Source organism: Ammodytes marinus (assembly GCF_949987685.1).
Source record: "Ammodytes marinus genome assembly, chromosome: 19".
Lineage (NCBI taxonomy): Eukaryota > Metazoa > Chordata > Actinopteri > Uranoscopiformes > Ammodytidae > Ammodytes > Ammodytes marinus.
The window spans coordinates 1,342,960-1,367,500 of NC_137223.1; the positions used below are offsets into that span (position 1 = coordinate 1,342,960).

The 24,541-nt window shown below is 39.8% G+C and overlaps 2 protein-coding genes across 3 annotated transcripts in view; one reads left to right on the forward strand and one right to left on the reverse strand.

The window, feature by feature from the left end:
- Positions 1-990: 990 nt before the first annotated feature.
- fbxo25 (F-box protein 25) lies at positions 991-21,535 on the forward strand. Of its 2 annotated transcripts, XR_013845354.1 has the most exons (11): positions 991-1,047; positions 1,864-2,094; positions 11,250-11,353; positions 12,320-12,369; positions 12,509-12,601; positions 13,037-13,130; positions 16,850-17,034; positions 17,402-17,584; positions 18,036-18,179; positions 20,514-20,809; positions 20,847-21,535. XR_013845354.1 is itself a non-coding variant. In XM_080047386.1 (10 exons), the coding sequence occupies exons 2-10, from the start codon at positions 1,961-1,963 to the stop codon at positions 20,601-20,603; spliced, it is 1,077 nt and encodes a 358-aa protein (XP_079903512.1). In that variant the 5' UTR covers positions 991-1,047; positions 1,864-1,960; the 3' UTR covers positions 20,604-21,535. The 2 variants fall into 2 exon arrangements, 1 of the variants encoding a protein (XP_079903512.1); XM_080047386.1 differs by having other exon boundaries at positions 20,514-21,535.
- Positions 21,536-22,420: 885 nt separating this feature from the next.
- Positions 22,421-24,541, reverse strand: part of LOC307265889 (testis development-related protein) — a 15,074-nt gene continuing 12,953 nt past the window's right edge. Inside the window, exons 3-4 of the mRNA XM_080047720.1 lie at positions 24,416-24,531; positions 22,421-23,688 (exon numbers count right to left, since the gene is read on the reverse strand). Coding sequence (XP_079903846.1) covers positions 23,232-23,688; positions 24,416-24,531 — 573 coding nt within the window. The 3' untranslated portion in view covers positions 22,421-23,231. The remainder of the gene's footprint in view (positions 23,689-24,415; positions 24,532-24,541) is intronic.

Here is a 24,541-nt window from a genome sequence, read left to right on the forward strand (position 1 = left end):
CTTGGACTCAACTGATCTTACTGTAGTCTGGACTCATTGAAGTCTTGACTTGAAACTTTCTAAGTACAAGTTTTGACATGTCAGAATAGAGATAAAATAAACAAGAATGCAGTGCCATGGCCTTTAACCTTATTGTAAGATATTTAAATTAGTTTAATTAAGATACATAAAATACACTGCTCTGAGTTATCATTTGTCTAATGTGGTTTTGGCAAAAAGTTCAATAACCTCATTAAATAGGCCTACCCTTGAAAATTACATCTATTTCTTCTTCTTTGTTATAAAACGTCTACAGGTGCTTTTATATCCAAATTTCAACAGATGAATATATAGCAATTTAATTCTCAGGCATAATAAGAATTGAGAAAACTTGGTTGCAGCCTACACACGTAGCCTATGTAAAACACATTCCTGACCATGCTTCAAAAGAATAATGTTCATAAGTTTTGTCATTTTAGTATTCAGACACCTGAAATACCTGCATCGTAACTTAGAATTTGCATAGTAAGACTTCTGGTAAGCCTGTTTCTCGCATTCAAAAGACCAGAAAATCCCTTAACAACAGAACACTGACCAAGATAAAAACACCATTAACTCTATGTCTGTAGGTTCGCCTAGTGGTTGATAAAATATGTTATTTATAAAGGCCTAGCACTTTAAATCTCTATGATTGTATCTGTTTTATATATTTTTACCACATTATCACTCACACAACTGACCCGTGGTCCTCTTCCCATCCTTCACCGCAAAATCAAAACACAAGTGCATGTGCGCAGTGCTCTGTCACGTGTAGAAGAAAGCCCTAACAAAACAGAAGGGATAAAAAAAAGAAAATTATTGACAGCCGTGGCTAGCCAATCAACGACGCGACTCTGCGTAGCAACAAGATTAATGCTGAGGTTTCGTCCAATCAGAGGGCAGCAAGGGGGCGTACACGAATCCCCGCGTCCGTACTGTGTTTACTTCCGTCAATATTTCCAGCTCAACACGCAGAAGAGACAAGAAGCAGAGGCAGAAAGAGACCACACAACTAAGGAGGCGCTTAAGGTTTGTTTAATGTTTTTAAAACATATATTTGCAACTCTGTGACAGTTTAGTTGAGTGTCATGATTTTCTTCCTGTAAATGATAATATGCGTAGGTCGAACCGACTGACAGCTCGTAATTTCTTAATTTTTTAACCATTAAACGCCAATACGACTTGTTATTTTTCTAAATGCTCAAGATAAATGCGTCATTGTCGTTGTCAGGTGTGTTGACAAAAGCAATTTGGCTCAGTAGCCTAAGTAATTTTGCATAGTCTAAATGTGTATCCGTAGCCTAATATCGCGGAAACAGGCTCAATAAAGACCATTTCTTAATGTAATGGCCTTCTTGTTTATGTGGCAGTTGTCATAGGCCTAGAATAATCTGATATGAAAATTGAACAGTAAGAAAATAAAATCTCACTAGGTTTACAGCATTGACATATTTAGAAAAGCTGAATGTATGTGGTTTACATTCTTCTTTTAAAAGCCCAGTAGGTCATTTCAAGTAGGCTAGTGCACATTTCAGAACTGTGTTCACAAATTTAGATAAATGTGTCTGAATGTCCTAGTCTTGAATAAAATGACATAATGTCACCTATTGGATAGACTGTTCTCAATGGCTCTGATGCTCACGTTTTGAATATATCTTGAATGTTGATGTCTGAATTGTATTGATCTATCTTGACCCAACCAGATTTTTGACTTGATTAGAATTTGAGATAACACTTAATTTTTTTTCTTCTGAATTTTTCAATACAACATTTCACAATAAGTATTAAGTGGTGACTTTATTTCTAAACGTGGTTGCTTATTATAGTCTGTATTTGCTTCCACAGAACCAAGAGCCCAAAGACTACCATCCTGCAACTTACTTGTTAACCCTCCAGGTTTTTGGAGTGGCTTACAGTCCACTCCTCCAGCCCTCCAGGTAAGATGCCTTTCTTAGGCCAGGACTGGAGGTCGCCAGGAGGGAGCTGGACAAAGACAGAGCATGGCGGATGGAAGAGGATTATCATGTATGGAGAACACGATCTGGAAGATAACATCGGGGAGATAGACTTGAAAGAGTAAGACAATGCAATATTTACTTAAAATGAGATAGTTCTACTGTGTCAAACCTTTTAAAAGGGTTTGAATGAGTCAGTACTTCATCAGGTTAGATTGTATTAGATCCTCATCACACCATTTGTCACAAGCATTCAGGTACAAAAGTAGTATTTTGCATAAAGTCTTCAGTAGCCTGCTCTCTCTTATGCAGTGCTTAGATTCATTCATCAAGCATTATAGCACATATCCCACATTTCGATATAAACATCTATTGTCTTTTAGTGGTTATCATGTTGTGATGTTACATGTTCATAAGGTGTGAGTCTTGCAACCTGTTCTACTGTCCAAAAGAAATGATTCGGCGTAAATGTGATTCAGAAAATTAGAGCTTTACATATTGAGTTTTACCTTTTTTGAGTGGCAGTAGAACAAAAGTTCACTGTATATGCCACCAATTCCATTAAATTTATTTTATATGTGCAAAATTTAAGTTACATTATGTTACTGATTTTAACTATATTGTCCAGCTCTTGGTTGCTACTGTAATTAGCCCTGCTTCTCTGTTTAAAGATAGACTGGAATGATTGACAGGTGACAGACTGCTGAGGCTCACCTTGAATTACTTGTTAGTGAGATATCAGCCAGCCTCGAAAAAGCCTCAAATATATCGAAATATATCATATATTTTGAAACCCTAGACTGCTACTTGCTTTCCTTTATTTATTTATTTATTTATTTATTTATTTATTATTATTCTTTCGGACAATTAAGCTATCATTTGTTTTGATGCCCAGATGTGAAACCCAACCAGTGACCATTGGTAGGAAAGCCTACGGGAAAAGGACAAATGTGTCAGGAAGTCAGATGATAATAACAGTTTTGTAAAGTTCCGAATTGCTGTGATAAGGCCGTAGCTACTCGGCGTTATAAAGAAATATAATTTAATCAACTCTTATCTGAGCTGCAGCAGAGAGTCTTTGATGAGGTGATTGTCTATCCCACAGTATCAACCTGTTTCTGCCAGAGGGGCAATAGTCAGAGTTGATTACTGTATATGATACATTCAAGAGAGTCACTTTACACGAGCCAACTTTTTGTCAGTGTCTCCTGTTAAAGAACAAAGGCTTGTCGAAAACAAGTCATGCAATCTTGTTGTAAGTACAGTCATATGAAAAAGTTTGGGAACCCCTCTCAGCCGGCATTATAATTGACTCTGCTTTCACACAAAAAATTTAAAAGTGGTATGTCTTTAATTTACCAGGAACAGCTAAGTACTGGGATGTTTTCCAAACAAAGATTTTTTGAAAAGCAGTATTTGGTTGTATGAAATAAAATAAAATGTGAAAAACTGGCTGTGCAAAAATATAGGAACCCTTGTGGTTTTGTTGATTTTAATGCCTGTTACAGCATGTAAAACTGATTACTTTAAACACAAAGTTGGTTGGATTATGTTGTTAAGCCTTGAACCTCATAGAAATGTCTGTTTAATCATGAGAAAATGTATTTTAGGTGCCTAAATGCAAGTTGCACTTCTCTTTGACTCTCTGCTGAATTGAGACAGAATGGGATCATCAAAACAGCTCCCAAAAGATCTGAAAAACAAAGATTGTTCATTGTCATAGTTTAGGGGAAGGCTACAAGAAGCTTTCCCAAAGGTTTCAATTGTCAATTTCGACTGTAGGGAACGTTGTCAGGAAATGGAAGGACACAGGCATAGTGGCAGTTAAACCCAGGCATGGCAGACCAAGAAAAAAACAGGAGCGGCATAGGTGGAGGATTGTGAGAATGGTTGCACACAACCCACAGATCACCTCCAAAGACCTGCAAGAACATCTGGCTACAGATTGTGTATCTGTACATTGTTCAACAATTCAGCGCAATTTGCACCAAAACATCTGCTTTTTATAAAGACCAAATAACTTAATTTTTGTCTCATCAGTCCAAAGCATTTTCTTCCAATATGAAGCTAGCTTGTCTAAATGAGCTTTTGCATACTCCATGCAACTGTATCTGTGGCGTGGGCGCAGAAAGGGCTTCCTTTTCATCACCCGGCCATACAGATGTTTTGGTGCAAATTGCACTGAATTGTAGAACCATGTACAGATACACAATCTGCAGCCAGATGTTCTTGCAGGTCTTTGGAGGTGATCTTTGGGTTGTGTGCAACCATTCTCACAATCCGCCGCATATGCCGCTCTTGTACTTTTCTTGGTCTGCTAGACCTGGGTTTAACTGCAACTGTGCCTGTGTCCTTCCATTCCCTGACAACGTTCCTTACAGTATAAATTGACAATTGAAACCTTTGGGAAAGCTTCTTGTAGCCTTCCCCTAAACCATGACAATGAATAATCTTTGTTTTTAAGATATTTTGGGAGCTGTTTTGATGATTGCATTCTGTCTCACTTCTGCAGAGAGTCAAAGAGAAGTGGAACCTGCATTTAGGCACCTAAAATACATTTTCTCATGATTAAACAGACCTTTATATGAGGTTCAAGGCTTAACAACATAATCAAACCAATTTTGTGTTTAAAGTCCTCAGTTTTACATGCTGTTACATGCATTAAAATCAGCAAGACCACAAGGGTTCCCATATTTTTGCACAGCCAGTTTTTAAAATTTTATTTAATTTCATAAAACTAAATACTGCTTTTCAAAAAATCTTTGTTTGGAAAACATCCCAGTACTTAGCTGTTCCTGGTAAATTAAAGACATACCACTTTTATCTTTTTTGTGTGAAAGCAGAGTCAATTATAATGCCGGCTGAGAGGGGTTCCCAAACTTTTTCATATGACTGTAATATGTAATCTGTTGTTACTCAGTATGCCTAACACTGACCTAACCTGGCAAGCCATCTGTCATTATTTAAAAGGGTTAGGGTTAATTGATCTTTTGCTGACTTACTAACCATGAGTGACTTTGTATTGGGATAGGATGAGTTGAATATGGTTATCAAGTAGAATCCCACCTTATGTCTCACTTCTTAAATTTACTTCAGGAAAACAATGCTGTTAGATATTGTGTGATACTTCACCAACTACGCATGCCAGGGCACAATAGGAAAAGCCTCCAGATTATACTAAAAGCACAATAATACAAACATTTTTAAGCATGTTTTTTTTTCTGCACAGTGCCAGATCAGCACAGAAAGTTAATATTGGACTTACTGTACAGTCTCTGTCGTGTTGAGTTACTTTTGGATGTTTGCAACTGGTCCAGCATGTAAAACCTATCTCAGGGGATTTTGCTTGAAGATGGGAATTTGATTGTTGACATACTACCAGTTCTTCTAATAAGGAGCACCCACAAATAACTTCAAACTCAAACCATACCAGTTGTTTGTTTTAATAATATCATCCCTCCCGAGGGTGTTTAGTGTGTTGAAAGAATTAAGTGACCACTGTTTGTTGAAAAGAGCTTAACTTAAAAGCCATGTTCTGCTATTTCAGTCTGCCTTTGATGCATGCCAAATAATCTTTTCATCTATTTGTCTGTTTTTACTTCCTAAAACATGTGTGTCGGGGGGTTTGTGTGGTGCATAGAGGCTCACTAGTTATACTTTAAGTTTATAGGCAACATTGCATGGCTTAGACTTCATTACTTTGTGCCTTTATCTGCATATAACGTCTATTGCGAGGTTTCTGGTGAATCAGACAGAAGCTATGGACCTACAATTAGCACCTTAACTAATTAATATAAGGTTTGCCAACAAACATTAGCTCAAAGTAGCTTTCACTCAAGTTGTTCACTAGTCAACCCATGTGACTAACCTTTCTGACTTCACAAGGATCAAAGGTCCAGACCTACAACGTGAGGAGTTAACTTAAGACTCCTGAACAATAAATAACTCTGGAAACTATTCAGCAAGCTTCAGCCTCTTCCACCATGGGTCCTCCTCTTCCACTAATAATAACACGTTAATTGAGGTTACAGCCAAACATGGTCGCTCGTTTTGCTTGGAAGGACCAGAGCTATTGATACACTGACTGCTGGTTGTTTCTGCAGTGCTATGGTTTACACAATAAGAACAAATACACTTAAGTTCTAAGTTTAGGTTAATGCAATGTATGAACAGCACCATCACACATGTCAAGATCAGGTAGAAGATCACAAGGAGATATTCACTGATTTTGACAAAATGTGAATATTGCAACAAGCATTCTCCAGAATCGCTGACTCTACCTTTTATCTCTGAGTTGGATTTATCAAATCAAATCATATCATATCAGTTTTTCACAGTCCCTGCACAATATGGCACAATATGCCCATTGCCCATAGACCCTTGACTCGACTGAGGAACAACAGCGGCTAAAAGGGATCCCTCTCCCTGGACTGACAGACAGACATGCAATAGGTGTCACTGCTGGCACTGAATGGGTTAAGGGCTGAATATCAGCACCGGTTGGTGACATCTCCCTCATGTCACAGTGTGGCCCTTTCTCTGTTTATCACCCAACCAACACTACCTCACAGTGACACATTAGCTTGATCAGCAGTCGTCTTCACAAAAAGTGAAAGGACACAACATCAGACCATAACGAATGATGTCATCTTTCAAACTGGTCACTCTCCAACTGCAGCCAGCAGCTCAGAAAGGCCAGTGACCTCATGTGACGGAGGTACAGTACGTTTGGCAGAAAGAAAGGACAGCATTATGATGGACCACTGGCATGGTACACAGTGTGATTGTGTCTCTAATGTAGTGTCCTGGGACCATCACTTTACTGTCCATCTGTGACACATTATTTATCAGTTGTTAAGTCTTCTTGCACTTGACGTATCAAGCAATAAATACTAAGTGAATTGCATCTAACAGCTGTATGTCAGCCCAGTACTTGATTTGTTTTCTTCCTTTCGTTCATGCTCACTCCCTAATCAACCCTCGTCCCTTTAGCTCATGTTTTTCAGGATATAGTTTAAATATCCACAAATCCCTCTGAATGTTCCTGCTGCTGTGTGATTTATTGTTTTGGCTCCACGGAGGCCGGTGCTCTGCATACAGCTCTGCCTGAAAGTACCAGCTCTATTGCATTCCTCGCTTGTAATTCACTGTAACATATTGACAGTCCACTGTGCGTGCGTGTGTGTATGCCTGTGCAATTGGATAAATGGATAGAGACTAGGGATTACTGTAGAGCTAATTCACTCTCGATCTGTCGACTTCACAGTCGGACAGGCAAAGCCATGCCTTCATTTATGCCTCGGTAAACATTTTAATGTTTAATATTAATCCAAAAACCATGTGTGTTGATATGACCCAGGTTGTAGCTGATTATTTGGGTGGAAGCCTACGAACAGAACATAGCCCATGTATTTTTCTTTCAATAAATACCATTTTCCAAGTCTTACCACTTATTGGAACAAGGCCTGTTAATCAATCTGTTTTGAATTAGAAGAGTATGATTTTGAGATGCACAACAGGGGTCCTTCTGCTTTCTCTTTAAATGGGAATTCTGGGCACACAAATGGTGTAAAAACCACCAACACTACAAATACAATAGTACAGGTTACAGATGTGCTTTCAGGGGGGGAAATGCCCGATAGGAAAATAAATAAATTAACATTGAATCTTTCAAACCTCAAAAAATTATAAATAGGGATCATAGTTATACAGTCCAAATGCTAATTGCACATTTCTAGGAGGTTATTTCCCAGTAAAATCAGCCGAGCCAAATATTGCTCCCTTAGTTGGTATAGTGCTCAACATCAGCCAATGGATTATCAATGCATGAAGAGTCAATTACCTGCCCAGTCCAGCCCTTTGATCAGTCGGTTAAAGGTAATTAGAGAATGTGTAGTTACAGATAAATAGATCTTGGTACATGCAGTTACATGTTATGTTGAAGTTGGAGACAATTCAAGCCCCCCATGTCAACATACAGTACGTCCAGTTGAGTGAGCTGCCGCAATGTGTCTATCTTATCAGTAAAATAACAGGGCCAACCAAGCAGGCCTACAATACAACGGAGATCAGACATGAGGTCTCATAAGGTGCGTTATTATTTTTGACCAGAGGAATTTTTTGGGCATTTGCTGCCTTTTCAGCAGGGGTTGTAGCCGATTCAGTGGTCTGTACACTGACCATGGTCTCTGCCGCAGACCACTGTGCCACCACCAGGGGGTGCTGGAGGTACTGGTACAGACCACTCAGCTAGTGGCACGGACCACTCAGCGACCACATACAACTGGTCATGACCACTAAGGACCAGTGGTCCTTGCCACTAGGGGCGCTAAAGCTAGTGGCACGGACCACACAGTGACTGCTCACTTGTCTCACTTTCTCTTCATCTCTGTACATGGCTGTAATAGCAATGCTTTTAAACAGAGATCCATTGACTCTGCATTTATGTCATTATTGTAGCACTCTCTGATTTGTTTATAGCATAACTGAGGAAGAAGTTTAAAAAAAATAAAAAGTCAGATATTTTACTTTTAGTCGAGGAACACGTTAGCCTACACCTTTCCTGCACCAAGGCCGATGCTCTTTCGGGGGTAACACCCTTTACTTTTACCGGTAGTTGGACGAAATGAGCCCACTGATTCTTGAGAAGCTGGTTACTTTATTTTCGGTTATCGCTCACTTTACAGTACATTAGCTTGTGCTGCACCCTGTCGCTTGGGCACACACACACACACACACACACACACACAAACACACACACACACAAACACACGCTACTCTCGTATCTCGAATCTCGAATCTTGATCAACTGCATTCAAACATGTAGTATGCCTACCATGGGTGACCCAATATTAATATACTTTGACATTTGATTCAGCAATAAGGGAATGCTGCTGATGTTATCCAAGTATAATCAGATTGTAGCAACTGGGGGGAGCAGTTCCTTTTGAAAATATGCTGATGTGAGAGCAAAGGATTGTGGGAGTTTTAAGATTGTGGCAAACGGATTTTGATTATTATTGCTACACAACCATCAATCAAACATAGAAATAGCCTACACTCTCTATTCACCCATAGTTTATCTCGTGCTCACGCTCACACAGACTCTCTCTCTCACACACACACACACACACACACACACACACACACACACACACAACACACACACAACTCAGTAGTGCGCTGGAACATAACAGTGCAAAATATGATGATAGTGGAGAAAGCAGTTGAGTGTGTGGTTTCGGCGCTGATCTGCTATAATATCGACCTTCACTTAAGGTGTGTTGGTCAGAACACACCATTCAACAAAAAAAATGTTTTGAGGTGACACGTTAAAAACTGCAGTGACAATCCGTGATAAATCAATACAATCGGTCAAATAAAATAACGGTTGGCAAACTCTGTGTATTTATTTATTCAACCACTTTGAAATGTTTTTTTCATCCCTCCGCAATCATTCTACTTCTATGCGCCGCATATAGAGCATACCCACTTTTTGCGCCAGTGTGTGTGTGTGTGTGTGTGTGTGTGTGTGTGTGTGTGTGTGTGTGTGTGTGTGTGTGTGTCCAAGCGACAGAGTAGCCTACAGCATAAGCTAATAGCCTACAATAAAATATCTGACTTTTTTTCTTCTTTTGTTTTTAAACTTCTTCCTCAGTTATGCTATAAACAAATCAGAGAGTGCTACAATAATGACATAAATGCAGAGTCAATGGATCTCTTTTAAAAGCATTGCTATTACAGCCATGTACAGAGATGAAGAGTAAGTGAGACAAGTGAGCAGTCACTGTGTGGTCCGTGCCACTAGTTTAGCGCCCCTAGTGGCAAGGACCACTGGTCCTTAGTGGTCATGACCAGTTGTATGTGGTCGCTGAGTGGTCCGTGCCACTAGCTGAGTGGTCCGTGCTACCTGCTTGAGCGCCCCTAGTGGTAATGACCAGTGGTATATCAGAATCAGAATCAGAATCAGAAAAAGCTTTATTTATCCCAAGAAGGGCAATTTAGTTTACAGTTCCAGTTCGCAGTAAAAAATCACTTGAATAAATACTATAAAAAGCAGTACGAGGTAGAAAATAACATAAATAGACAAACAGCAGTCCAACACACAAATTCAACTCACATCCTACTCCTGACCCTTGTGATCATTCAGTAACCTGATGGCTGCAGGAATAAATGAGTGTGAGTACCTCACTGTTCTTGCCCTGATTGAAAGATAGCGCCGCCCGGAGGGCAATAGTGTGAATTCCTCACTGAGGACATGGTCAGGCTGACTCATAATGCATATGGTCTCTGACTGGTCCGTGCTAGAGTAGCGTGTGTGAGTGAGTGAGTGAGTGAGTGAGTGAGTGTGTGTGTGTGTGTGTGTGTGTGTGTGTGTGTGTGTGTGTGTGTGTGTGTGTGTGTGTGTGTGTGTGTGTGTGTGTGTGTGTGTGTGTGTGTGTGTGTGTGTGTGTGTGTGTGTGTGTGTGTGTGTGTGTGTGTGTGTGTGTGTGTGTGTGTGTGTGTGTGTGTGTGTGTGTGTGTGTGTGTGTGTGTGTGTGTGTGTGTGTGTGTGTGTGTGTGTGTGTGTGTGTGTGTGTGTGTGTGTGTGTGTGTGTGTGTGCCCAAGCGTCAGAGTACAGCATAAGCTAATTACAATAAAATATCTGATTTTTTATTTGATTTAATTTTTTTTAAACTTCTTCCTCAGTTATGCTATAAACAAATCAGAGAGTGCTACAATAATGACATAAATGCAGAGTCAATGGATCTCTGTTTAAAAGCATTGCTATTACAGCCATGTACAGAGATGAAGAGAAAGTGAGACAAGTGAGCAGTCACTGTGTGGTCCGTGCCACTAGCTTTAGCGCCCCTAGTGGCAAGGACCACTGGTCCTTAGTGGTCATGACCAGTTGTATGTGGTCGCTGAGTGGTCCGTGCCACTAGCTGAGTGGTCCGTACCAGTACCTCCAGCACCCCCTGGTGGTGGCACAGTGGTCTGCGGCAGAGACCATGGTCAGTGTACAGACCACTGAATCGGCTACAACCCCCTCTCTGCCTTTTGCATGACCTGTTAAACCAAGTACTGCAACAGTTGAACTGCCTAAGCTAGGACCCACAATGCCATGCAACAGAGTGATAAATATGGACATCAGTAAAATATTTTTTTTTTAAATAATGGATGCTGCCAGGATGCTGCAGCAGATCTCTACAGCGGTTTGTAATTACATTGTCTTTCATGTGCACTGGTCATACTCGTGTGCATTGTTATTAACAAATTCCTTTCTGTTTTAACAGGCTTTGCAGTGACAACAAAGAAAATCTGTTTGTTGGAGATGTGTGCGAGCTCGCCACCACAAAGCGGAAAAAGGACCTCTACAACAATAAAACCAAATCTCAGTGTGAGTCTTAGGAAAACACACAAACCACTAGTATGGCTCAGAGAAGAGTTTGTGGTAGGAAAATTAAAGGCAGCAGAGCAGAAATACTGCTAGGCACAAGTTGTTATCAAATTGAAGCTGACAGCATAGTATATGATGGCTGGGTTTCACATCTATGACCAATTTACTACATTGTTAATGTTTTTGGGATGTGTTAACAAAACAAATCCCATTCAGCCATCCCACAAAACAGTTCAGGGCTTTAACTATGACCTCTCATCCATCACTTTAAATTGAACTCTTCTAGGTAAATATTCCTACTAGATACTCCACCATTAGATTTATTTGACAGCTTAAATTACTGGATGATTTTACTCACAACAAATATTGTTCAAGTTTTTTTTGTTAGATCTCTGGGATACACACAATATGTTCTGTTATATTGTATTTATACCATTATGCCAGGAAACATTACAGATTATTAACATATTCTGATCCACGGTCAGGTGTGCATATAAACCCTGTGAAGCACTCGCTGTAGAGCATGGGGCCACTTGCATCTGTGTGAGCCAACGAGTGGACATTTAAGCAGAGGGTTGTATAACGGTTATATGGCATCTACTCCTTATGTCTAACTGGTCACACCCTCATGACCTGGGGCTAAGCTCAGCTTCAGTCTAGTCTGACATGTTATACTTGCAGCACAACACCATCCTTTGTAAATATCTCTAATGTTATCCGTTGTGGATGATAACACAGAAGGGGGAAGGAACGATAAAACAGAGCTAACCACCTGAACGTCCTGGGTCAATCACATATTATAATGACTGGTCATTATAATTTGTGAGGTCAAGATATTAACTTAATAAGTTATTAATTTAAAAAATGTTTTAGGGTTTCATAGTATTGTGTCAACCTGATATTAAGTACATACATACTGTATATTTAAAGACACTTAAATTGCAAACTTGTTTTCCCCTTGTCTAGTTGTCTTTGAGGATAAATGGATCTACGTGCAGAAAGGGAGCACAAAAGAAGTGAGTGCTGCAGCGTTTACTTGAATTTTCACATTGAGGATTTATTTGCAGTTGATAAAAAAAATATATGATAATTATTTAAATTAAATAATTCTTTGTCAAAATGTACGTGTGTGTTTATTTTCATGATACAACACAGCGACATGGATACTGCACACTCGGTGAAGCCCTCAACCGTCTAGACTTTTCCAGTGCCATTCAGGACTTGAGTAGATTCAACTATGTTGCAAAGGTGAGCAATGACGGTCACACACACACACACACACACACACATACACACACACACACACACACACACGTTGATTTAGAATCCACTTGAAACACAATAAATAGTCCCCCTCCAAGAAAACCTACACAATAACTCATTCATACCAATTGCCATAAACAGCTTAAATAAACAATGGACAAATTAACCCTGACGCACTGTCACTTTACCCGTATCGACAGCTTTTATCTTGTCTATTTTTACAGTTTTTAATCTTTATGGGCTACTTGTTATTAAGATCTATACACACTGTGTTTGCTCGCAGAAATCTGTGTTGTATGACTGCTTATCAGTGCATTGTCCTGTTTGTATGTTGAGCCACGTCAAAGAAGATTTTCTGAATCTGAACAGCCGTATGACTTGTACTCTTCATCTTAACTGTCTCACTCTGTCTCTCCATAGCTTTTCCAGCTAATAGCCAGATCCCAGCTGACCTCTTTGAGTGGAGCTGCACAGAAGAACTATTTCAATATCCTGGAGAAGATTGTACGAAAGGGTAAGGAGACCAAAGATGGAGATTATTGAATAAGTGGACACATGTTGTACAGGCAGACATTCTCGTAGAACTCCTTCTGGTGTCAGACCTTGTTGTTGCTCAGGGGCCGGTTTCCCGATAACGTCATCTCTTAGCGCGCTACGAAGACTCCTACGTTATGACTTACCAAAGTTGTTTACCTCTGTAGTCGTGGTTCCCGAACGGTCTCTTAGGAGTCTTCTTAAGAAACAGTCCCTACGTGGCTCGTACACGACGCTGTCCAGTGCTGAAATCGATGGCTCAGAGTTCGATTTTCCATTTCCTGCTTATTTCATGCGAAGCTGCATGACAAGTCTTTGCGAATAAAAGATTACTAGAAATCCTTCTAAGCCGAAACATTTATTTAACACCTCTTGCTTTATAATCTAAGTATCTTTAAGAACAATAATCACGTTTCGTGGTGGGTCAGTAAGGAAACTGAAAGTAGAATATCGCCAATGGCCTATATCAATAAAAACAGACGGCCCAAACAGCGTCCAAATGAGCTAAAATCCTAAATACAATAAACAGTAACATGGCACACTTATTTTAAGGTAAGCTTCAATTGATTATTCATTAATTTTTTCACACGTTTACATGTTTTGAGGCGGAGAATCCGACGCACACTGCGGAGCTGTCAGCTGAGCCGGCTCAGCTGACAGCTTTACAGTGTGTGGAACACAATGCGATGGTTCTAGTGTTAACCTTGGTCAAACGTATTACCTTAGCCTATAGGCCTACTGATTTAAAAAAGGTAGCCTAGGCTATAGAAAAATATAGAAACAACGGAGGAGATTAAGATTGTTTCCAGCAATTATTTTCTTCATGAATGACTTGTGGCAGTTCCATGCGCAACAGGGATGTCACTCGTGTCCGTTTTACGCATGGTGCTTACGGAAGGAAATGTGGGGGTCTGTAGTAGCCAAGCCTATCTCTGGCGATGCCACAGCGATCGCAGGGACTTCACTTGTCATTAAACTTATAAATCTGACTGTATTTCATATCAAAGGGACACAGCGATGACTGTATTAAATATCAAACTGATAAAAACGATCCGACTGTAGGCTGTAGTGTATCACGTATAAAGTAGCCTATTTTCATATTGACGGACATCGCATCCAATCAGTTAATGCTGATTGTCAAGTCAGTTAGATGATTATGTAGGCTACTTATAGTTTGAACACTTTGTGAATCAGAGTGAATGGTATTCTGCTAACATATATAGCTTACTTTAAATGTGATATGTACGCTATATTAGGGCTGCACAATATATCGAATTTTCATCGCGATGACGATATTGGCTTCCCACGATGACGTGTACATGAATGTGCGATATTTTAAATGTGTGCTCAGCTGCGAAGCAAATCAATCCCTCCCCAAACCACTCGCTGATCATGTGCCTGTTCATGCTCCAACCTGGCAACCCCAGGTTCCCCGAGAGCTGTCAATCAAAGTCCAGTGGCTCCGCCCCCAAAGTGTGAACAATTTTCTGCCCGCATAGACAGAAAGCACTCCAAGAGCCGCGCGAAGAAGCAAGCTGCTGCTGCTGCTTATCGCGCGAGCGAGAGCAGACATCTGCGCTTGTGAAATCACATACATCCCCTTGTTAGTCTCTTTTTTTGTGTGGGACCGGATTTATAACCCATTATTACATGACACTTTGCCAGGTCTGTTATCCAGCCAGACAGACCGCTGTCAAGAGTATAATGTATAGCGAACGGGTCACCTAAGGACCTACGTCATAGTTTTGATGGATAGAAGTCCACAAACAGGGCTACTACTCGTTCAGAAAACAATGGAATACTTTTTCAACACGTCTTTGCATGTATCAGGAGAGCAGGGAACACAGGAGTCATGGTTAATGTCCGACAGGACTCCAGCAAGACGACGTGAGTACGTTTTGCTTCAGGCTGCAGCCCGCCATGTAAATGTTCGGCAGTCATTTTCTCCGTGAATTGTTATAGATTTTGGGGAATAATGCTTTGTTAGCTAGATGGAGCTCTGGTTAAGCATGTTGGCTAACAGCTGAGCCGGAGCCTTCAGTCAGCTGAAGCAGTCTAGCTGGGCGAGTAGACTATTCCACCGTTGCTAGTTCGTATCCTTGGTCGTTCCTATTTGCTGGCGTATTGAACTACGTTTTCATTACATAAGAACCTAGTGGGTTTGCAATGACTATTCCAGTTATTAGACAAGCTCCCAGGGTTGCTAATAACTCCATACAGTCAGTGCCTCAGCGTACACACGACCTGAAGCGAAGATGAAACCTCGCGTTGGGAGTAAAGGCATGAGAGGCAGCAACATTTAACTAACGTGTTGCTGAGTGTTACCTGCCACTTCCCGTCTCCGTCCTTTCAAATTAAATTCCGACATAGTAGAGCCATATAGGTTGTGATTTATTTTGACAGGGCGCAGCTCATAATATACTTATTTTAGTTATACATTGTGGGCACAATTTTATTTAGTTCAAAATCAAGTTTTATACACATCCATCATGCAGGTACAATGAATGGAGTAAAATATTTTATATTTTTGCTTTTAGGAGATGCAATGAGGTCAGGTGAGGAAACAAAGATGTGTTATTCAACAGAAATGTAGCACAAGGAAAAGTTAAAGCAGTGCTCTGTTGATTTGATTTTGAGTAAAGTTTTGGTGCAATATTTTGATTTATATTTTCTTTGTGGAAATGCATTGACTTCAGGTAAATATTTATTATATTTATGCAAATATATGTACATTATCAGTAATATTGCATAGCCGATCACATGGATATGAAAGCGCTGTTATGTTTACGTGACAATCCAATAAAAATATTTTACTCACTACAATTACTGAATAATCGTGGTAAAATATCGTGATATCAATATTGACCAAAATAATCGTGATAATCATTTTGGGCAATATCGTGCAGCCCTACGCTATATACAGTTATCGTTTTTAACAGTTTGTTATTTAATACAGTCATCGCTGTGTCCGTTTGATATGAAATACAGTCAGATTTATTAGTTAAATGACACAAATGAGAGCTGAAACATCCCTACGGTAGAGCTAAGAAGGCTCTGCGGGCGCTCCAGACCAACCTTACCAACGTAGGACGTACGAAAGAGATTCGTAGCAAAGAACGTTTCGGGAAACAGGCGAAATGTTAAGTAGGAACTCTACGTAGGGGTTACGAATGACGTAGCGTTAAGAAGGCTCTACGAAGGCTTTGGGAAACCGGCCCCAGATGCTTAATTTAGGTTCTTATCGTGTTAGAACAAGTAGTTATATATTGAACAGAAAGATCACTTCTTTGCATATTGTTAAGGCTTAGAGCAACCAGAAGATGTTGTCTCTTAGATTGCCCTACCACAAAACAACAGTGGTCCATCATTATGGTGTTGTGTTGCATGGTGGTTTCAAAAAGTACAGATCTAGTCTGCCACATGTGTTTTGTGAAACATTGATGGCTGAGTTATCGAAATTCTGTAGTGTTCATTTTTATCATTCTTTCCAACTGTTTTTTTTTTGTAGTCTAAGAGTGTCTGTGGGTCTTCTTTTTCTAATGAACCCTCACTCTTTGCATTTTCTTTTCCCTTACATAGGTATTCACTGGTAGAAAAGAGAAACAATTTATTTACACGTTGTTACATTTAGCCTGTTAATGTCTTATTTTCTATTGTCTTATGTGTTTGTTTGTTGTACAAAATTTCTCTCCACTATAGTTTTAGAGGACCACTACAATCCGCGGCTTGTCAAAAATCTTCTGCAGGACCTGAGCTCCACACTGCACAGTCTGGCTATCCACGTCGGCCGCTGCATCCTGGTGGGCAATGTCAACGTCTGGATGTGCCGACTGGAGACCATTCACAAATGGCAGCAGCAGCTTAACAACCTGCACATCCCCAAGGTACCAATGAATGTGTATCAGTGTTTATGTCTGGCATGTGTGTAGCCCATTTCGAAATTTGCCTTGGGCATATTCTGCCTGTATGTAAATGTGACTTTTAAAAGGGGATCTAAAAATGTGACCGCTATTATGGCAAGTGCAGCACTTGTAAGCTGAATTGAATGAGTGAGGAACATGAAATATGACCACTAATGTGTTAGAAGTGGTTATTTAATGCTCAACTGTGCATGAATGATAATAATAACACATCTTTCTCAGTGGAAAAACTAAAAAAAAAATCTCTACATGTGATGTAGGAATACTTCAAATGTATCACCTGAGTCAGACCAGCTCTGATTTGATGTGTTGCTCTTAAATATCTCCTCAGCAAGTGTGCATTGGCATGTCATTCGACGACTTGCCGCTACACATGCAGAACAAGGTCCTCTGCAATCTATCGGATGCCTATGACATCATTAACCTGGGACAGGCCACGCCCACTCTGCACGCGCTCAGTGAGAACAGGATACTGTGGAAGAACCTCTGCCACTTTCACTTCGCAGACAAACAGGTGGGTTAGCAACATCTGCACTTAATTCGGACATAGACGAGGGCTATTCGCAGCTCCGTCTGTGACTGTGAATATGAGTTCAAAAGGGACATGCTTGAAACTTAGTAGTAGTCGATGGTTAAGCATCTTAAGAGATGGTTGCCTCAGTGGGATGCTAAGTAGTTCCCCCGTTGACCAGAAGAGGGCAGAACTGCCACACTTTGCTGGCAGAGCTCCTTCTCACCCTCTCTCTCTCTATCTCTCTCTCTCTCTCTCTCTGTGTCTCTCACTCTCACTCTCCCTCTCTCTCTCTGTCTCCCACACATACAAACATTTTCTCGTACATATATTATACACACCCACTCAAGATTGCTGTTAATGACAAATGGCCCTTACATCTATCTCCTCATTGTTTGTATACAGTTTGTTAAATGGTGTTTTTGACTGTGTGTTTCCTCCCATCTGTGTGCAGTTCTGTAGGAATCTGGTCCTGACCAATAGCGCCACCGTAGACTGGAAGCTGATGTACTTCACCCTGCAGAAACATTATCCCATTAAGGAGCATTACGGCGACACCTTGCACTTCTGCAAACACTGTAGCATCCTCTTCTGGAAGGTAAGCAAACAGGCCTGCAACAACATTTGTGTATTTGAGGAAAACACCTTATGTTATGACTCACTGGAAATATGAATTGCAGCCTCTCAGTGTTGTGTACTTTTAAATTAGTAGAAGGCAAGCAAAAGCCTGGGAATTAAACCAGCGCTGTTCATAGAGAAGTTTCTCACAGGCGTGATATCTCTTCAACTCTATATGTAGATCAGACATGAGAGTCTATCAAATCGTGTATCAACTTTGTACCAGAACATAGTGTTACCTTATCCCGAAGAGACAAAACATCCATTTCGGTTTGGAGCACTTTTCAGAGGCACTTATGTCCAATCACATGGCCTCTCTCACACTGATAAACTGTTGAAATCCCTAGAAATCTTTTTACTGTAAATATTTGGCTTGCTGGGAAATTGAAAACCAACTGACGTCACCTATCTACTTTGATTAAATACAGTAATGAAGGCCACATTAAAACATTTCTCCATTTTCAGAAGCAGGACCCAATCAAGCCACACATAAGCAAACATTATCATTGATGGTAATGTGTGCTTATAAACCTTGACATCCACTAAATGCAATGGACTCTTTGAACCCATGTGCTCATACACGTAGTAGTCAGAGGTCAAACAAAGGACTCGCTTGACCTTTATGAATTTTGATCTCAAACCATGTGAAAGAAAAATATCACAGAGTTTGAGTTTGTTAGCCTACTTCTTTTTTGGAAATCCTTTATTTATGGATTTTTTTAGGACATACACACACACACATACACAACCCTGAAAAAAGGAACATAAAAACAACAACAAACTAAAGACAAAATAAGATAAACAACTAACAAACTCTACTTAACAGGTTTCCAAGGACTTCCAATTACATTGTTTAGACTAGAGGCAAATGTTAAACAGAAAATAAAAAGTCAACTTGGTGTCATGTAGGTCCCTTCAGTACTGTTATATAGTCAAGGAAAGGCTGCCATATCTGTTAAAACTTCTCTGCTTTCCCTGAAATCTCCTATCGAATTTTCTCCTTTATATAAAGTTTGTTACTTCTTAGCAACGATTTGTAGCTGCTGTTCCTATAGTATCTGTCCCTCCCTACTGCCCTGATATTGTTCTCCTCTTTAACTGGCTCCCTAATGTTCTTAACCCTCGGCACTATTTGCGTCCCTCTCCTTTCTTATCTGCCTTCCCTCCTGCCCCTTCTCCATGGGTCTTCTTAAGGATCCCCACCTGGCTTTGTTATTCAAGGTACTTTCTGTCCCATCATGCATTTCATTTTTTTTTTCTTTTTTTTCAGTTGGCAGTTTGTCTCGTGTTTCCCAGATGATCTGATTTATAACTCTTCTTTTTCCACGTGTTAAGCTTTGTTGTGTACTGTTCTCTGTTTTCACTCGATGGCATCATGCTTTTGCTCAAGGCATGTTTAGTAAACAGTCGTTCTGCTGACTTTTTGAATGACCTCTGACCCCAGTTTTCTTTTATGTATTTGTTGATTCATAGATTCCCTGAATATTGAGTTCATTGGTCTGTTGTCGAGCAGCTTAACAAATGTTTCTTTGTTTAAAGCAGCATGCAGGATCAGGTTGCAGCAGCTATTTGTAAATCCATCAGTCCTTCCATGTTCTTAGTAACTACCAGCTGGTTTCAAACTATTCATCTATTGCTGTATCCAAATTAAGCACAATGATAACTGCGTGCAATTGTGTGCAAACATCTTAGATATATAGCCTATATATAGTGAAAAATTCAATCTGTAGTGCAATAGTCCAATCAAAAACAAAAGACCATTTTCGGAAGCAAATAAATAGGTATACAGTTTTACACTTATATGTATTTATATGTGTTGTAATTGGACGATGGCTCTATTTTCCAGGTAACTAGTTAACATACAAAATTAAGTCACATAGTTTGGCACATCTGGTGGAAATATACTGTTTATATACAGTATATATACAGTATATATGAGATGTTTACCATGCTCTATATTACCTCTGACTTTTCATTCTAAATGTTTTGTAAAAGCAAGTGAAATGTGTCAATGACAACAGGCACAATGTAATTTTAAAGTGGCATTATTAATCAACACTTCGATTTTAACAATTAATCAAATTCCTACTTGTATGAGGTAATTATAGCTTTTTTTTCAGCTGCCCCAAAGAGGCCCCAAAATAATCTGTTATTGCCGTTTTAAGTCATTTCTAAATATGAACTAGTTGTGCGTTCCAATCCATTTTGATTTAGTATTGCATACATCTCACTTGCATCGTAACTTCCCCAATATTGAACTAACTAACTAAACTAACTTGTTTTCTAACATTGTTGGTTGTTGACTGTGTTCCAGGAATGTGGCCATCCATGCACAGCCATCGACCCAGACACCTGCCTCATGCCCATCTCTCCGCAACACTTTATAGACCTCTTCAAGTTCTAAAAGCCTCTAGGCTGCTGTTTAAGGAAAAGTGTCCGTTTACCCTCCCTCCAGACCCGATACTTTGATGTCGTTTACCCAAATACAAAGGGCTTGAACTGAAAGAGATGACTTTTTTTATGTCTTAACTTCCTTACGCACAAATGTTTTCGTAAGATACTGTATAGGAAAGATTAAAGGTATGTGTGTGTGTATTGATTTTTGCAAATGTTGGTGATGGGTAAAATATAAAAGGAACTTTTCAAGGGTTTTTCCTTCTTACGCACAAATGTTTGTCCTCTTGATAAAGACAAGAAGAAAGTGGAAATATTATGTTAATGTGATGTGAATATGTGCAAGGATTTTATATAAGAAAGCAGTTGTAGCATGTCAATGGTAGGTAAGTGATGATAGATACAGTGTGGCAGAATAGGATGACTTGTATGTTAATGGAATTATTTAATGGGGTCAGACTGTTCTGCTTATTGCTCTGTTCTGTTTTGCTAACTTAACTGAAAGCTTGTCCTGTTTTGAGTCTATGTTTACATATTGTATGTTGTCCTTCGTGAATTCTTGCCGTGCTCTGTGTACTTTGGAGTGACAGAAAGAGAAACATTATGTAAAATAATACTCCAATCGAGTGTGTCAAGAAAGAGAGGAAATGTAAAACAATATTTATGATGGTGGAAAACCAAAAGTTTTGTATCCTTACGTTGACTTTTGTAATATTTCTTTGCTGTTCCAATATACGTGATGCTACTATCATGATTTTTTTTTGGACAGGGACTAGCTCTATAAAAATGTTAAAAAAATCGAAAAATGTGTTACTTTTCTTATTGTAAACTACAGTACATTAGGCCAAATATTTGTAGCTATATCTTTTTGTGTCTATAGCTATTTTATTATATTTTATTATCAGTATAAAATATCTTATTTTGGTTTCCACTCCCTCGATTTGGACGTCAATATCTTTCCACCTTAAAACAGTAAGGTTAAATACTTCAATTGAACTCAGAAGCAAGGTTTTGCGATTAGTATTCTTCTTTATGTCTAAATGTTTTGATAAAAATTATTTGGGAAAATTGAAATACTGTACCAACCAAAGATTGATTGCCATATTCATGTGCTAATTAAAAAAAAAATCAGTAAAATTATTTCTGTGGTAATCCAAAATACATGTGTCTATCCAGGTTTAAATAGCTTATCATGAAGAATTTAGGAAGTTTCGTAAGTTACTGTTATTGGCAAACTGTAGGAGTGAAAACCTTCTATGTGGCGATAGCAAAGTCCAGTAAATCAAGGCGTATATATTTAGACTCCAGACTGTATGAAGTGTTGAAAGAAGTAAAGCCAGACTGTCAGACTAAATCTTTATTCTGCTGGATAAAAATGTGAGCTAGCCTTTTAGGGGAATAAGTACAGGGATAAAGAAGGCATCCCTGGAAGTCCACCTGTATCTGTGTACACACTTCTGTGAAGAGAAAAACGAGAAGAAAAGCAAAGACCGGTGGTATGACGTTACACTACATTGTGTCAGTCCTATACCATATACAGATATGAAAACAGCATTAGGGAATTATACAGGGACATCTTGACAAACTGGTTTTGAAGAGTCTTGATTGGTTGAAGCATTGCTGGGGTGACCCGCCCGCACCTGCATAGACATTGTGATGAACACAGCAGCTTTGTGCCCCCTCCGACCATGATTTGCTCTAGTTCAAATGCACAGCAAAAACACATGATGTAATTTTATTGATACAAGGCACTATAAGTCACCGCTGTACACAGAGTTTGGCTTTTTATAAATATGATTCAGCATCAGATTAAAACACGTATCAGTATGTAACAGTATTTTTTTTTCAAATACCAAATGCTGTCAACACAATAGCAGAACTTCGACTCTTGTTTTTAACCACTGTGATTGTGCTTTCACACCCACAAATTCACTTTCTATATCTCTCTCTCTCACACACTCACACAGACACACAAAGACACACACACACACACACACACACACACACACACACACACACACACACACACACACACACACACACACACACACTGATATTCCAGATACCCAAAAACGACATAATGATTGCACAGATTTGAAGCCCCTAGCGGATGTACAAATTAAGGCTTCAGACACTCACATTCTCCACTCAGATGCTGCGACTGCAAAGACAAGCAGAAAGTGAAAACTAACATGACCTATGAAGGAATAATACTCATTTGATTCTCTACCACCGACAGCCCCACTAATTATTTAAAAATCACTCTCCTCGTAAAATATATAAATGCCAGGCCAGTGTTCATCACAGGTAAAATGGTACAGTAGTTTAAGGCTTTTATATGTCGTAATTTAAAGTTCATGTCAGTGATTCAAAAGCGGCAGTCCTGCCAAAAAAAAAAAAAAAAACGTTGTTAAAACTTGACGTATGTTGTTTTCGAGGGGTTTGAACGCTAAAATAATGAGGACAAACTTCATATTAAATGCTCAGGGCTTGACTACAGTGTCACAATACCAGTTGAAATTGACACTGGTTTTCGTCCAGGACTAGACTACAGTGACAAGCAGATATTTGGTTCAGGTCTTCATCCTCTTTATTGAGGAGGGGAGGGGGGGTATTCAAAAGGTTAAAATGGTGGTTACTATTTAAAGCCCTCCCATGCGCTCTCTGACACAATCCCTCTGCTCATCCTGCTGATACCGGCCAGCTTGACTTTGGCGCGTTCCGTCCACCTGACAGCGGCCGTTGAATCCTTGGAGTCCGACAGGTTGGCGTAGCGAGAGGAGTCTTCCTCCAGACCCCGGCCCCCCCAGGAGGCCAGCTCCAAGGGGAGGCCTAGAGAGTCGGGGAGGGACACGGGAAAGTCCCCTCTCTCACTCTGGTCCTCTGTTGTGCTTTCCTCCTGGTTCTCAGTCTCTGTCTCATTTGAGTTCTCCAGGCGAGGCGGCTCCCAGCCCTCCATCTTCTCTGGTTTTTTGGAGGGCGAGATCTGCCTCATGGTCATGGTCACGCTCTCCCAGAAACAGTGGCCCTTCTCCGGCTTGTCCTTCTTCTCCTTCTCTTTTTCCTTCTCGTCTTCCTTGGTTTTCTTGTGAGACCTTTAGAGAAAAACAGGAAAAGGGAGAGACGCGCAAACTTAAAAAGAGGCTGTTGCACACATTTTTGGCATTCAAAATAACCAGGTAACTTTAAATAGCACTGACTGGGTTATGTATGAGACATATTTTCCCATACAGCCAAGCCATTGTATAGGAATTCCCGCTTGCTTGCCAAAATAAGGTGATAAATTTAGGTTTTCCTCTTCACACAAGTTCCACTATCCTCAAGAGGAAGGGCTCTTCGAGTTAATAACTGGCAGTGCCAACAAATGAAGTTCTACCATACATACTGTATAAACAAACACAAGTAGTTGGACATAACTGCACTATTTCGAGTGAAGATTTGTAAATATTTTTCCATACACACTTGACCAGTAGGCCTAATGGCCACTGAGCATATTCCCTTTACAATGATGGGAACCATAAGGAGCCACCCAACAGTGGGTCACAGTTTGTTTTGTGGGGATCTGTAACACAACCTATATTGTTGTTGAAAAAGTATCATGCTCTTTTTTTTAAATTAAAAAACATACTAGCAGCTGAATGCTTTCGGTGTTTGAATGTCCACAATGACAACAATTTTCCTTTAGATATTTTAAAACAATAGTGGTGTGATCATAGGATGTTGAGGAACACAGCGATCAAGATAATATAATCTTCAGCCCACATTTAGCATTGATAAACCACTGTAGGTGTGCTGATCAGGTGGATGTGTGCGTATCCTCACCCTCTTCGGTCAGTCAACTTTTCTCCATTCAAAAGGAAGTGTTCGTCATCTTTAGAAGAGAACATCTTCTTCTCCCTCCTCTCCTTTTTAGACATTATCCTCTTCACCTTGGCCTCCTGACAGAAG

What these genes read in the sequence shown, in the direction of transcription:
- fbxo25 (XM_080047386.1), top strand. Translation starts at nt 1,961, where the DNA reads ATGCCTTTCTTAGGCCAGGACTGGAGGTCGCCAGGAGGGAGCTGGACA. An exon ending in GATTCAACTATGTTGCAAAG is followed by an intron (nt 12,602 to 13,036) that starts GTGAGCAATGAC and finishes GTCTCTCCATAG; the next exon opens with CTTTTCCAGCTAATAGCCAG. An exon ending in ACAACCTGCACATCCCCAAG is followed by an intron (nt 17,035 to 17,401) that starts GTACCAATGAAT and finishes ATATCTCCTCAG; the next exon opens with CAAGTGTGCATTGGCATGTC.